This window comes from Cornus florida, unplaced genomic scaffold (assembly GCF_030987335.1).
Source record: "Cornus florida cultivar Cherokee Brave unplaced genomic scaffold, ASM3098733v1 CherokeeBrave_3.0.0_Hap2_Chr02, whole genome shotgun sequence".
Taxonomy (NCBI): domain Eukaryota; kingdom Viridiplantae; phylum Streptophyta; class Magnoliopsida; order Cornales; family Cornaceae; genus Cornus; species Cornus florida.
In genome coordinates, this window is record NW_026775572.1 from 88,258,542 (window position 1) to 88,274,607 (window position 16,066).

At 33.6% G+C, this 16,066-nt stretch overlaps 1 protein-coding gene across 1 annotated transcript; it reads right to left on the minus strand.

Moving 5' to 3' along the window:
* Nucleotides 1–3,724: 3,724 nt before the first annotated feature.
* On the minus strand, nt 3,725–7,040 carry LOC132295439 (plasmodesmata-located protein 6-like). The gene is made up of 3 exons (XM_059793710.1): nt 6,099–7,040; nt 4,264–4,371; nt 3,725–4,146 (listed from the first exon to the last, which is right to left on the minus strand). Exons 1-3 carry the CDS (start codon nt 6,817–6,819, stop codon nt 4,136–4,138), a joined length of 840 nt encoding a protein of 279 aa, XP_059649693.1. The 5' UTR covers nt 6,820–7,040; the 3' UTR covers nt 3,725–4,135.
* Between the last annotated feature and the right edge of the window lie 9,026 nt (nt 7,041–16,066).

Here is a 16,066-nt window from a genome sequence, read left to right on the forward strand (position 1 = left end):
TGGACATTCTTCACATGAGATGGACAGGAACAGGCCCACGTTAACACCAGAGGAAGGTTTGGCCCAACAAAGCTCGTCCCATATGGTGGTTTGGAGCCTTTTATCTTGAGGCCTAGCCCAGCATGAACTAACGAACAATACTTATTTTATTTTATTTTTGAAAGGTAAAAAGGTCTAGTTTTTATTTGAAAAATATCTTGTTTCTTTCTTTGTGAAGTAATTTGTCCCATAAAAAAAAGAAAAACAAATAGTAAATAGATAATAGCCATAGAGTCCGGATCCTCCACTGTTACAGTACAATGATTTAGGGTTTTTCAACATAATTAAATTTATTTTCAACACATTAAAATTATCATATTTCAGCCAAATTTAATATATTAAAAATATTATTTCAAAAAACATAAATATATTAAAAAAAATCTGGACTTATTTGTTGGGGGTGGAGTGAGAGGCATACAACTTGCATGAATGGTGGTGTTCCAATATCTAAATTGTAGGATATATCTCAGCTGCCTAACTTGTCTAGCACTTACCAAAAAAAAATAATAATAATAATTTTAAAAAAAATTAAATAAATAAATTGAAAATTTAAAGAAATAAACCTAACTTGTCCACCTTTTGTCACTTTATTATTATGTCCCCCTTTAGGTGGCCATCATATCTATATAGAAATCGCTTTGTTAAGGTTTAAAGGTTTAGTATACAAAGCTTATCAGTACATAAGTGACCCCTTAAGTGATATGCATAACAAAAACTTTACTTCGGTTTGGGTCCCACCAGTACTTAACCCACAGAGAACTAACTAAGCATGATTGTGAACTAAGGATTAATAAAAGTTATAAAAAGCCACTAGATTGGTACCAAACCCAACTTAACTAATGAGTACTCAAGTTTATAATGGATGAGAGAGAAGATTCTACACTCTTTCATAGTTATTTACTTCTAGTCTCATTGTCTTAATTCGTTGTGTACTCATGAATTCATTTAATAATTAATAGTTCTTAATTTCTTACCTTATTTTATATGTTAATGCTTATTTAAAATGCAACTAATTAAAAAGCAGATGGAATATTGTCTCCCAATCACTATTATGATAATAAGTAATAACTTGCTAAACCTAAAATTACTCAAAAACTTAATTGTCTATTGCAAATCTTGGTCTAACATCACTTGGTAGTTTTCATGTCATGGCCCATGCATATATATATATGATTCACACACACTAATTACAGACTATTTGTGGTGGTAATATCTAAATAATTTTGAGTTTAATTATCACCAGAAAAAAGGTCTAGGAGTATGAAATCTCATCTTCAAAAAGTGATGAAACGGTGACTGACGGACCAGAAAATTACTCTCTGAAAGAAGGCAGTCTTAAACAACAACAATATAGGGTGAGTATCTATCATTAGAAATTAAGTGGGAGTATTTTTAAGATATTACAAAATAAAAAAATAAATGCGGTCATTTTTTAGATTTTTACAAAATTTATATGTAATTTTATAGTGGTTTAATTACACGAACCTTCCCTATAATTTGCCATAATCACTGGGACCTTTTCTATGGTTTCAGAAATTACTCAAATTTCTCTTAAAAATGAAACTAACTTACATAGATTTCTCTTCGTAGTGAAAGACAATCAAATGCACAAACGAACATGCCTAATTTAATAAAATACCCTCAAATTACTATGATAAATGACAAAAATACCCATCTGTACATGCATATTAGATTTTGGTAGATCAGATTTTGGTATGATCAAATTTGCGTAGTGATTCCATATATAATCCACGGTGGTGTTGGTTTGGTAGGTTCAAATTTGGGTGCTTCAAAACAGATTCCGTATATGATTTGTTCAAAGAAATGGATTGCATATAGGTGTATTTATATTAGTGTGTATATATATGCTAATCTCAAAATTTTCAAAGTTTCCTGGATTATAATTGTACAAGTATGTCAATCAGAGAGGAAACTTGCATTGAAAATAGAGAAAGAAAGGAATATGTGAGAGAAAACAGCCGGAGAGGCGGTGGTGGTTAGCTGGAGAATTTCTTGCCGAATGAAAGGTAATATGAGAATTTCAAATTATGGAATACATGACATCAACAAAATTGGTTATTAATAAGTTTGTATAACAACGTTTCTTTTTTAAGGAAGGTCCGCCGTATAATTTCTCAAACCACAGGGCAGGTCCCTCTCAAATCATAGGAGAAGTCCATGTTTGTAAAGGATTCAAGTCTTACATAAAACAATATGGTGTGAAATAAGTACGGGATATTCTGGAATTACTCAGAATTTGGTCTGAAGGTGGACAATAGTAAATTTTTATTTCCTATTATCAAGGAAAGTGGAAAATTTTCATTGAATATTACATAATAGAAGTAAGTTAACTATGTGGTATTTAAAATTTTTCCAAATAATTCATACACAAAGCATAATTTAACAACAACAGCCAAGACGAATCCTGCACTAAAATCAAATTAATATACAAGAAGATTGAAAATAAATTAAAGAGCATTCTAGTGTGTAGGGCCTAACTTTTAGATGAGATGAAGGTTTAGCAAAAAAAAGGCCTTCCCTAAAAGTAATACAACTAAATTTGCCACTAAAACACTTTCACAGAAGTGTTGTCATTCTACGCACATCAATGAATGAAAACTGTTTTTTTGTTAAATGGGGGCTAGAAACTCAAGTTACCTGTTCAATTCCATAAAGATCACTATTTTCACTAATCCTTGAATGGTTTATAAATTTCAGATTGAATCAAATTTAGGATGTTCGGATTTTTGTTCTTCCCATGTGTTGATGATGGATTCTGCACTACCGAATTCGATCTGACTTCCTGAACAAAGAGAAGAAAAGGTAATCCTACAGGCACCGGTGTGTTATCGGTGGAGTAGGCTCCGACGAACAAATCAGTGTTTGAAGTAATCTCTCTGGAGAAATCAAGAAATTGAGTTGAGATCTATTGCATACCTTTAAACGTCGATTAGCCCCCCTTCTCTATAGGGCTTATAATCTGTAGGCTTAATTCTTATCGCAACAACCTTCCCCTATCCGCGGGGTATTTAAATTATACATCCATCACCATGAAATTCTTTATCAATTTTGATTCATCCCAAGAGACCTCTTATTCACTAGATCACTTGTACGTACAATTTTAAAATAAAAGAAATCACATATACAAACAATATCAAAACCATTTAACAACAATAGCCAAGTGGAATCCAGCACTAAAATGAAATTAATATACAAGAAGATTGAAATTAATGAAATTCAATAACATTCTGAAATGAAGGTTTTGCAATCAAAAGTCCATTCCTAAAAGTAATACAAACTAAATTTGCAGCTAAACAAAAGCACTTTCACAGAAGTGTTTTCATTTTATACATATATCAACGAATGAAAGCTAATTTGTGTTAAGTGGGTGTTAGAAGTTCACTTGTTTCGAGTCACCTGTTCAATTCCAAGAAGATCACTATTTTCACCAACTCTTGGATTGTTTGCAAATTTCACAGTGAGAATCGTACGAGTTTTCGATTCGTCCAAAAAATCATTTATCAACTACGATTCGCCCCAGAAGACCTCTTATCCCCTAGACCACCGGCCTGTACAGGTTCAAAATATATATACACACACACACACACACAAACAATATCGAAACCATTTAACAACAACAGCCAAGTCGAATCCATCCCTAAAATGAAACTAATATACAACAAGATTAAAATGAAATTCAATAACATTCAAGTATGGGTAGGGCCTAACTTTTAGATCAAATGAAGGTTTAGCAATCAAAAATCCATTCCTAAAAGTAATACAATCAAATTTGCAGCTAAACAAAAGCACTTCCACAGAAGTGTTGTTATTTTATACACATCAATGCATGAAACCTAATTTTTGTCAAGTGGTGTGTGAGAAGTGTGGGCTTCACTTGTTATTTCATCTTTCTTTTCACTTGTTTCAAGGCACCTGTTCAATTCCATTCGCATCAATATCTTCCCTTTTCTTCTTTGGAGGGAAAGAAAACTAGCTTCAATAATGCATAGAGAGAGAAAAAGCATATGGAAGTAAAGCAAAAGAGCACCAAAAGCAAAAGAAAGTGATCACTTTCTGGATATGCACAAATTGTAATTTATTTACCACCTGCAATGTAGAGAAACAAAAACAAATTTGAATAGTATTTTCAGCTTTTGATGATGTATATAAAGTATTAAACACGAGACGTAAAAGAAATTTAAGAGAATTAATAGTTGTACGTACCTTTCTTTTCAAATATTTTTCTCAAGAAAGAAAGGAAAACAATGATCAATGAAACACCGGCTATGAGTCCGATAATGATAGCGAGAGTCTTCTCTGTATCGTTATCATCTACAATTGGAATCGTCGAAGATTAGATTACTAATCGAATTATACAAAAGATTTCCTTCATCTCATAGTTTCTGTAATTTTATGAAGATATATGATCTGATTATGCTTAACATTAATTCTTTCCATGAATTTTCATGCATGCTTTTGTTTTTCTCAATTGTTGTAGAAAACGCATTGCCATTTTCATCCATAATCATAGCATTGATTGCCTTCAATGATTTCAACAATTAGTTTTTGCTTTGTATGTATGTGTATATATATATTACACTTGCATATAATTTCATATGCATTTACCTTTGGGGAAAAAAATTCATATAAATTTACATTTACTTATATATTTACATATATTCACTTGTATGCAAGCTTAATTATATAGCAATTAACCTACTTATATGCTAATCAATGTAAAATGTCTATATCCTCCAACATATACAAGCTTATGAAATTATAGCACTGCATTTTAAGAGAATTAACTAACAGGCCAGTTGCCTAGCGGTATCAGGTCCTTACTTTCCAAAGGAAAGTTAAGGGTGAGCCTCCAAGGAGGCATGTGTGTGTGAGTACCAACTATGAAAAAATAATAATAATAATAATAATAAAGAGAATTAGTAATTGATTTTCAAAATTTCAACCAAATACCAACAAAAAAAAAAAAAAAAGGTAAGAAGGAAATTTATTTTTTTCCATGTAAAAGTTTTGTATGAAAATATTTTCCAGTGTAAAAACATTACATGTTGAATAAACAAATTAAATTTGAACTAATAAACAGAAAACAAAATTGTTTGATATATAAAACAAAAAATCTTTTGAGAATATCAACATCCATTTAGCATCAGATTCTTTGTTCCAAAAAGAGCCATTAATTCAAAGTAGTGCACTGTTTGTCTTAGTGACAAGCAAAAAGAAGAACTAGAGTACTTTAAAGGGGAAAAGCTTAAAATATATGCTTTGACATGGAAAAATGTATTCAACTATCAAATAGTCAAGCTTTTAAGTTTTTGTATGAGCAAGTTTCAAAATTCAAATATGTTACCTCCAATATGAGTGTCAATATTTTCTGTAATGGCTTTTTCTTTAAATTATAGCCACAAAATGAATATTCCTCATGTGTAGCACTAGAAATATATAGAATTTGATACAGATTTATTGCATGAAACTAATAATATGTTGTAATAAAAAAATTTATATGATAAAAAATCAACTGATCCATCAACAAATAATAAAATTGTAAGCACTTGTGATACAGCGTCCAAAAATTTTTAAATGTCACCGTAGGATTCACGACCCATTTATATCACTCACCATATCATTTTCCAAATTGTAATTAAGCCATTCTACTCTTAATTTGATCACACCATGGGAGAGTGAAGCCTATCAAAGGGTAATTCAGTCATTTCAATACATTATTAGCATACTAGAAATGAAATAGTACTAATCAAAGTATACTCATCCACCCTATGTGGTTTAACACACAAAAAGGATCCAATCTAAAGTAAGGGAATTTGCAAAACCTTCTTCAATACTTGAAATTTACCAAATCACCATGCAAGCTAGTAATAATTTAAACCAGTTAATTTACATTTACAGGGATTAAAAGGTAAAATTCATAATAATTCAGGTTTTTTTTTTTTTTAAAGGTGAATTTCACTAAATTTCCACAAATAAAGTCCAAACCAACACAAAACCAGAAGTCACGAACCACCAACCACGGTGGTGGAACAGCTTACCGCTCTTCGAGTAATCGCCACGCTCCGAGTAACGCACGTAGCACTTGGCCAAGAACATATCACCCCAAGCTGAGGACCCACACTCGTTTCTCAGTCGTCCGATCGCCTCCGTCAGACAATCCTGGCACTCGCTCAGACTCAGATCCTGTACGCACTGCGCCATACCCTGGGCATTCCCGGACCCACCAACTCGGAAGAACTGACCCCCAGCCGTCAGATAGGCCAGCAAAGCATCACTCCTCGCCGAAGAGTCCAACCCGATCGACGGCCCACATTTCTTCATCACCACAGTCTTGTCCTCCGCCCCCAAAAACGGGGTGTTATCGTACTTCACCAAGCACCCATCTAGCTGCAACGCGCCACCGGTTGAGTCAGGACAAACGATGCCTATTTGACTCACTGAGTGGGCCACGCACTCTCTGCAGTCCGAGTTCGTCAAATCTCCTCTACATTGGAAAAGGCCGTAAACGATATCGTTTTGGCTCGAGCCAGGGACAGAGATTTTGAAGCTGTTGTAGTTGGAGGTGGAGGCTGAGTTGACCAGGGAGGCGAGTATGGAGTTTACGTTGGACTCGTACGGTGTGCCGTGGGCGTATTTTAGCTGAGAGCACCCACCGTACACGAAAGAGTCTATGGCGGAATTTGATGGGTGTACGAGAATTGAGATGGTGAGGAAGAAACCCAAGAGAGAGGAGAGAGAAATAGCTTGAGTAGTGGGCATGTTTGTTTCCTCTGATCCTAGAGAGAGAAAATTAAACTAGAAAGAAAGAGAGAAAGAGACTTATGGGATGGTAGGAAGAATTTGAACGGTTAGTGTCACAGGATTTATATATACAATATATATATATATATATATATATATATATATATATATATATATAATATCAATTCTACAAATGAGAGAGAGAGAGAGAGAGAGAGAGAGAGAGTTTTTTGGTTGCTTAGTAGAGAGTTGCGTAGCTGAGTGAGTGAACTCCATTATGCATCTATGAATTTGATCGCGTGTAAGTGAGTCGTGACAATTGTGGACCCATTTCCAAAGAGTGGTGAATTATGGTCTAGTTGCAATTTATGTGGGCCCAATTGATCTTTACCTCAACGGACCAAAGTCCTCTCCATTGGAACCGTGCTCTTGTTCTGGCCGATTTTCATCGTAGCAGCAGTAAAATAGTAAAAAAGTTAAAATTGTATTTATGGAAATATATTTGGGAATGAAAATGATAAGGGCATTTTAGACTTTTTGAAATATAAAATAAGGATATTTTGATAAAATTCTTTATTCGGATAATTACGAAGTATTTTAGAAAATACATGAAATATATATATACACTATTCTCTCATACACAGTTAAACTTTTGTTATTGGTTTTTTTTTAATTGACGTGGCCCAATCTGGGCCACACATCCGAATGGGAGGGAACAAGAACAGGAACAGGAGAGGATTTTTGCCTGTTCTTTGACTGATTTTACTGATATTGCTATTTTGAGTTTAGATTAAAAATATTTCTGGATTTAAATAAGACTACTATTCATTAATTTTAATGTGATATTACATTTTTTTATGTGCTATTTGTTTGGATATAAAATATTTTTAAAAAAATATTTTATTTTTTATTTTTTGATGTTTGGTTGTTAAAAAATATTTATGAAGAATTTTTTTAAAAAAATTTAACAAAAATAATTTACTCATAAATGATTGTGGACTGGACCCATTTACAAGGAGTGGTTAATTAGGGTCTAGTTACAATTTAGGTGGGCCTATTGATATTTACCCCCAATGGATCGAGCTAAACCTAGTTCTTTGACCAACTTTATTGATATTGCTATTTTGGGTTTAGATTAATAATATGTTTGGTTCGAAGAAAGGATCAAGAAGGGATGGATGAGAGAAGAGATAGACTAACTTTTTTGTATTTGGTTAAAGGGAAGAGAAAAGAGGAAGGAAACAAGGAGGGATGAAGCCCTCATTTCTTTGTATTTTTTTATTCGTCCAAAATTAGGAGGAAGAGGAGAAAGAAAGAAGTACTAACTAACACAAATATGAAATTTTCATTTCTAAACTTTCTAAAAATTTGGGATAGATAGAGAATTTTTTTAATTTTAAATAATTAATGAGGGTATATTAGTAAAAAAAAATATAAAAATTCTCTTTCTCTTCCTTCCAACCAAATAAAAAAAATGTGTTACCCTATGCATTCATCATTTCTACTATCCTTTCCATTCAACCAAATAAAAAGTGAGAGAGACACATTCCCTTCTCTATGGATACCTCATCCATCCCTTCTCCTGACCCTTCTATCTATTTTTTCATTCCTCTAACCAAACGGAGCATAAAATTATTTCTAAATTTAAATAAGACTACTATTCATTTTAACGTCATATTGGATTGAACATCCTTGTATTGTGTTATTCAATACCCCTTCCCTCTACTCAGTTTATAGTGCGTATTACATTTTTCATGAGTTGTTATTTGGATGTAAAATATTTTTTAAAAAATAATTATTTTACCTTTTGATGTTTGATTGTTGTAAAATATATATATATATATATTTTTAAATATTAAAACCTAACAAAATTAATTTACCCATCAATTTCCGATAAGTTATTTTATACGTCTCACCCGATGGACTCGACCTCAACATCGACTAAGACTCTTATCAAACATCGAAAAGTAAAAATAAAGAAAATATTTTACCTGAAAATGAAAAATATTTCCCGAATAAAATATTTTACATTGAAACAAACGAGCCAAAACTTAATTATTGTAGACATTAAAATTTCATGGGCTTTTGTCTAAATAAATTGACTCATCAAATATGGTTCTCATATTTAATAAAATTATTTAATTAGCCCAAATTTGGTCAACTTAAATTATTTAATTAGCCAAAAATATAATTATTCTTAATAAAATATATTTAGAATAATTATTTTTTATCGATAATTATTACAATATAACCAACTCGGCTCAGTTATAATTATGTCCTTATCAAGAAAGGACATATGTCATCATCCTATTCAGTCATGACTTCAGACATATATCCTGTTACAACTTAATTTACAGAACAATATCAATTAAAGTTCATTGCTAATAAGCTTGCCCCTACACTCCCAACACTTATAAGCCCTACATAGAATGCCTTTACGAGGGGTAGGCATATTTCTGAAAATATTGTTCTTGCCCATGAACTTTTGAATGGATATCATAAATCCAATCATCCACCAAACTGTGCTATTAAGATTGATATAATGAAAGCATTTAATTCTGTGCATTGGCAGTTTATCCTTGATTCTCTTACATTGTTTGGATTTCCTGATTCTTTTGTTCACTGGATAACTCAGTGTATAACCACACCTTTTTATTCCATCTCTCTTAATGGAGAAATTTTTGGACTCTTCAAAGGGAAAGAGGTCTCAGGTAGGGTGACCCAATCTCACCTTTACTGTTTGTTATTCCCATGGAGGTTTTGTCCTTAACTATTAGCAACCAGATTAGATGTAACCCTGGTTTTAAATTTCATTGGAGTTGCAAAAAACTATCAATTACCCATCTAACTTTTGCAGATGATATTATGATATTCTCCCATACCAATTTACCTTCAATTCAGGTTTTGTTGGATGCCCTATACAGTTTCTTCTCATCCTCTAGGCTCTAAATTAACAAATCAAAGAGCAAAGTGTTCTTCGCAGGGGTTAATCCAACTATTAAAGCTGTTATTCTTAATCGCCTTCAAATTGAAGAAGGAAATTTGCACGTTACATACTTAGGAATGCCTCTGTCTTCATCCTCAATCAAGGCAAGGGATTGTCAAACACTTGTTGGGAAAATAACAGCAAGGATTAGATATTAGACCTCAAGGTTTCTTTCATATGTAGGGAGGCCTGTTCTCATTAAGTCTATGTTGTGCTCTATCCAGTCTTATTGGTCTCAAACATTTGTGTTGCTAAAGAAGGTTATAGACCAAATTAATCTGATCATAAGAAGCTTTTTCTGGTTTGGAATGTATATGAAGAAGAAGGGAGCCAAGGTTGCTTGGCGTGTTGTTTGCAGACCAAAAGTGCATGGAGGGCTACGATTTCCTGATTTGGAGATGTCCAACATTATTGCAAACTTGAGGCAAATTTGGAAGTTATGTTTGAAGAAATACAGCCTTTGGGTTGCTTGGTTTTATGATTATCTTATCAAAGCTAAGAGTTTTTGGGTAGTCAAGGCTACTGCATTAAGCTCTAGTTTTTGGAGGAAACTTCTTAGATTGAGAGACATGGCAAAAGATCTGTTCAAGCATAGGGTAGGGGATAGCACATCAACAAGCTTGTGGTTCGATTACTAGTTGCCATAGAGTCCAATAGTATGTCAATTGGGGCTCACTGAGGTGGAAATTCTTTAACTAGACAACCATGTCTTAGTTGATAGCTTAATTTCCAATGATTAGTGGGCAGATCCTAACTTATGTTGAGAGTTGGTGCGCAGCGGAATGGTTGTGGAATATAATATGAATAGATAACCTAGAGGATGGTGAATAGATATAATTTGCTCTTTTATCCAATTTTTACTTATTTTAATTTTACAAAATCAAACTAAAATCAAACCACAAAGCAAAAATAAAGTACAAGTTGTAATGACCCGGTCATTTTCTTCCTTTCCTTTTTCCTCAAATTTTGCGGATAAATTTTTTCCGTTGTCTTTTCTATTCTGTGTTTGGTTTTTCATCACTTAGTGTCATCTCGAGTGCTCTAAAATCATTTCTAGGACTCTTTCCTTTGTATTGACAACTTCCTTTAAAGACCGAGTCATTTCCACATTTTTCATTTTTTGACACTATTCACTTTTCGTCCTTTTCCCTATTTTTTCTTTTCCCCGTTTGTCACTTTTTGGCACAACCTCACTTTTTTGTGCTCAGAGTTGGTTTTTAACTTCACGTATCTTCATTCTAAGTGGTTTTCACGAAATACGTATCATTACTTTTGCAGTAAAGTACTCTGGTTGCTTCCGTTGTCCATAGGGGCATAGATGCATAGCTTTTCAGAATCTTTTTCTTTTCTTGTGGTGTTTTTCATAAATATATTTTGAAGATATTTTATTTTAAGGGTTTTTAAGAAAATATTTTTGAAAGATATTTTCATTCTGGGTCATTAATGCAGTTTGCACTTTTTGGAAGGGCCATTGTGCAATTAATGAAAGTTATAACAAAAATGACTCGTTTTGAGCCTGGATCCTTGTATTGGATTCATTTTCACTTTTCGTCAAGTCGTGTACTCCTAGAATTGTCTTCTGGTCGTTTTTCCCCAGTTTTAGGGTTTTTGGCCCTAGTTGCCTCCGAACTTGTTTGGGGCATATCTCTCTGCTTGGGACTTGGTTTTCGATGCCGTTTCTTCCGTTATTCATATTTTCTCATTTTGGTTCTTTTTTGTTCAGGGAGTTTTGCCGTATAAGCGTTTCTGCTCAAATTTCACTTTTTCGGACCCGGCGGAGCCCTTTCGGGGCACTTTTAGGGTTTTCCTATAAATAAGGGGTTATAAAATTAAAAAGTGATCTTTCCCTCTCTTCATGCACGACCAAAAGCTGCCATGGCAGCCCAAGGGGGCTGCCACCCTTCTTCTCTCAATTAAACCTTCTTCCCTTTGTTAAAAAGTCGTAGTGTCTTCATGTTTTATGCTTGTCTTGACTACATACATCTTTCCCCCTTATTAGAATCTGTTTTGGCCATTTTTTGAGTTCGGGTTTGAGGTCAAGTTTGGATTTTGGTATGTCCTCTTTGGAGTTTAATGTTCACCGTGTTGTCCCCGACATAACCTAGGAGTATCGTCAGATTTGGAGCACTTTTCTTTCGGTGGCGATTTGAGATTTTCATCTCAAATGGAGTTAGAGGATGTTATAGTTTCATATTCATGTTGTATTGATGATTTTAGAAGCTTCAACAACTTGTTGCATACTTTTGTTCAAAATCTATAATTTAATTTAATTATTTTCTATATTTAAGATTTAATTCTCGTGATGCTATACAACTTAGGATTAAATTGTGGCACGCTAGAAAATTATGCTTTGGTATGTTTGTTAACATATATTAAATTGGGATTATTTGGATAAGAAATGTAACTTTTATTTAATATTTTTCTTTTGTGAAAGATTAATTCACATGGTTGTAACTTGCATGAAATAAACTTGTGATATGATATTACAATAGGCCTTGGCATGTTCCCTAACATATGTTAATTTGAGAGCATTTGGATAAGCTTAAAAATTTAGAGATTTTAATTAAAAGAATTAATTAAAATCTATTTAATGGTTCCATTGGCTTAATTAAGTTTTTAAGTTGATATTTGAAATGACTAGGGCTTGTTTACTAGCATATATTAATTTGGGACCATTTTAAGTTACTTTAGAAGTTAGAGATTTAATTATCATGATTTTAAATTCTACTTTGTTGTTCTATTGGCCTAATTAAGATTTTGAATGGATGTATGTAATGACCATGCAATGTTGTTTAACATGTGTTAATTAGGGGTCATTTGATTGAGATTTGAAACTTAGAGAAATTAATTAGTTTATTTAATTAATTTTCGTTTCTATAGCGTTAATGATTTAATCATGTGTTTGACATTAGTTATATGTTTAAGTCATGATTTTGGACTTGTATTAGATTCATGAGTTTATGTTTTGAATATTGAATGATACTACCATAGCGTGTAACGAATCGTACACTGAAGATTCGACATTTGTCATACTTTAGTAGTTGTGGACTTAGAGCATATATTGTATGTGTTTTCAAATTCGGTTGTGCATGGTAGATAGTTGATTATTTTGTATATACATGTTGATATATACGTTGTTGCATAACTTGTTGATTTTGAAAACTTGGGGATATCATTGTTTGACTACGGCTAGGACATGGTTCTAGTACGAGGGATTGTCCTCTTACATTCTAGTGCGCACATAGGGAGGTTACCCACGGGCTAGTAACCCTAAAGTAACTATGGTGTCGGTCTGATCCAGTGTGATGTCTAAGTATCCACTTTGTTTGATTTCGCATTTCATTTCAAGTTGATAACTAGATGATATCATAACTTGTTGTTCTTTAATTGATTTCCCACTTTGAGTTTCAAGATGTTAACTTTGAGAAATCATACTTTATGCGTTATATTGGAAGTTCCAATTTTGGTTAAATTGTATTGATATCATGATTTGTGTTTTGATGTTCAAATGTAACTTAGGAATGATCCTATAGATTCATTTGGAACACAGACGTTAGGTGGCATGATCCACTTTAGTTGTTTTCGTTTTTTAGATTTCAAGCTGAGGACTTCGAGAATCTATATCTTGTTGTTTTGTATAACATGCTTCCATATTATTAAATTGCATGAATGATGTGATTTATGCTAGAAATGATCTAAGCTAGCTTAGGATGTGATCGAATGCTAGACTATCAATTATAATTCAACCATTTTCCAATAGCACAAATCATTGTAAAATCGGGCTATCGGTCGGGTAAGTCGAACCACTGGGACTGCTAGTTTATGGCAACTTAGGTGTCTAGAATCATTTTAGAATGAGAAAGGGGTAACGAGAATTTGTTGGCTTGTCACTTAAGCTATGAATTGAGAAATGCATAAAACAGTAAATTGCAAGGAGTTTAGAAAGAAAAGATCTAGATAGAGAGGTCTAGGGAAGTGAATCCACTCCTACCTTTTACACATGCTAAGTATATGATTGATTTGGGGAATTAATGTACATACATGACCATGATACATAGCAACACATAATTACTACAATATCTTCAAGAAATTCATTTAATCACAAGGTAAGAATAACCTATCAAAGCTTCATATGCTTGGGCTACCTAGACTATGGTATAACCTTAGCCATACTCGCTAAGCTAGAGATTATCAAACCCTTAATTAAATGGTAAAAGCACATGGAATCAAGATGCAAGATTAACCCATCAAAAGAAAGTCTTAAGCTATGGATTAACAAATTTATCAAAAACCATGCCATTAAAACCATTCCATAATCTTGTTTCCATTGTCACTATGAAAATACTAGCCATACAACCATGAGAATAAATAATTTAAGATAAGAACATTTGATTCAACATGATTATTTATAATTAAAAACATTCATTACAAATTGTAATATGCTCTAGATTATGGAACTTGGCCATACATACATTTCATTCCCCAAAATAAATCAAAAATTAAACATGCTTACAAGGAAAGGTTTCATCACCTCCCTAGATGAAGGTTTAGTTACCCATTAATACTACAAGGAATGAAGAGGAAGAAGAATATCCCTCAATTTCGGCACCTTTGCTCTAAGAACACTTCTTTCTCCTCTCTAGATCTCCCCAAAAATGTTAGATATATGATATGAGATCACCTTCCCCCCTTTATCCATCCAAAACCTACTCCCCATACTCACAATCCCGAGCTCCCCCCTCTGCATGAAGCTAGACCACACAAAAGAAGGATAAGGGGACCAATAAGCTGGAAATCAAGGGCAGTTGAACTGCCATCTGCAGTTCCGCAGGCACCCGCGGTGGCTTGGCCTTGCGAGGATGCTACTGGTGTGTTTGGCGGGCACCCGCGATAGCGCGGTGGGCGCCGGCGGGAGTTTGCAGGGGCTTTTGCGGGAGCTCAGCAAGGATTCGCGAAACCTGGCAGTGCGGTGTGGAATTTGACGGGCGCCCGCGGTGCTTTGGCGGGCACCTGCAGGAGCTTGCAGCTGCACTTCATCAAGGCTTTATTTTGTTGCAAGCCTTTTCAGGCTGGAGTGAAGACACACTTCCACTGTGAAACACTAAGCCATGTCTTCACAATAACAGCAACAGAAGAGGTTTGATTCAAAAGATGACTCCCTGACACGGCGCACGTATTTCAACACAAATGATGTCAAAACAGCTTCTTTGATCATTCTCGGGCAAAATACCTAAAATTAGAAAGAAATACACAAATGAATTAAAAATGTACATTATCCTCTAATAATGGACTTAACTAATGTAAGAAAGGGCGATTGAATATGTAATATTCGGCGCTTATCACACCCCCAAACTTACATTTTGCTAGTCCCTTAGCAAAACAAAATAAAGAGCTTAATGAAAATGACGACCAATGAAATGCTGACACATGCATCAATCATGAAACAAAAATATCGACGAAGCTTAAACTATGATTTGGAACATAGAAAATTCGAAGATAGACATTAACCAGACTACCTTGCATATATAAAGCCTTAACACACAAAATGGCAAAACAAGATCAACTTTAAAACATCAATCATCAAGTTCTATAGAAAAACTTCAATTGTCATCTCTTGAATAACATGAACTCTAACTTCAGTGAAAGTGAGCCGAATTCCCAATATACGGCTTTTACCCTCTTTTTCCAATCCCAATAACACCTTTTCACATCATTAAATCTCCTTCTAAATGAGGTCCCTAAGGCATAACTTTATTCACAATACAACTTTTGTTGCTTATTAAAAATTTTATTCTAACTCAAAATGAAACATACTATGGTTGTGCAATGTCGAAAATCCCTTAAGCTTTCTAACCAACCCATGTAACAAGTGTTAGGCCAACTACTCCCAAACCAGATGGCTTTAGGGTGCTAAGTGTAGAAACACTCCTAGGACTTAATAACTCGAGTTGGAAAGGTTACGAACTTCAACTGGTCATTGATTTTTTTATTTTTTATTTTTATTATTATTTTTTTTTAAAGACAAATGCCAAGGATATCCATTCATTAGGGTCATTAATTCAGATCACTGAGTCCCAATCAAGGTCAATTTGGGTTGCATGCCTCACAATTAGGTTTCTGGTGTGCAAATGTGCAATATGAAGCATAACAGAGTATGAAATCCGACGAAAATTTAATTAAAGTCTTTATACAAACCGATTATGAATCAACATGCTTATTTCAAAAGTTTCTTTATTTTCAAAAATTGTCTTGGCTTCTATACACAAAGTATTAAGCACA

Excerpts from the sequence above, each read along its gene's own strand:
- LOC132295439 (XM_059793710.1), bottom strand. The coding sequence starts at position 6,819 with ATGCCCACTACTCAAGCTATTTCTCTCTCCTCTCTCTTGGGTTTCTTC. Across the intron at positions 4,372-6,098 it reads TGGCGATTACTCGAAGAGCG|ATGATAACGATACAGAGAAG; the intron begins GTAAGCTGTTCC and ends TTCCAATTGTAG.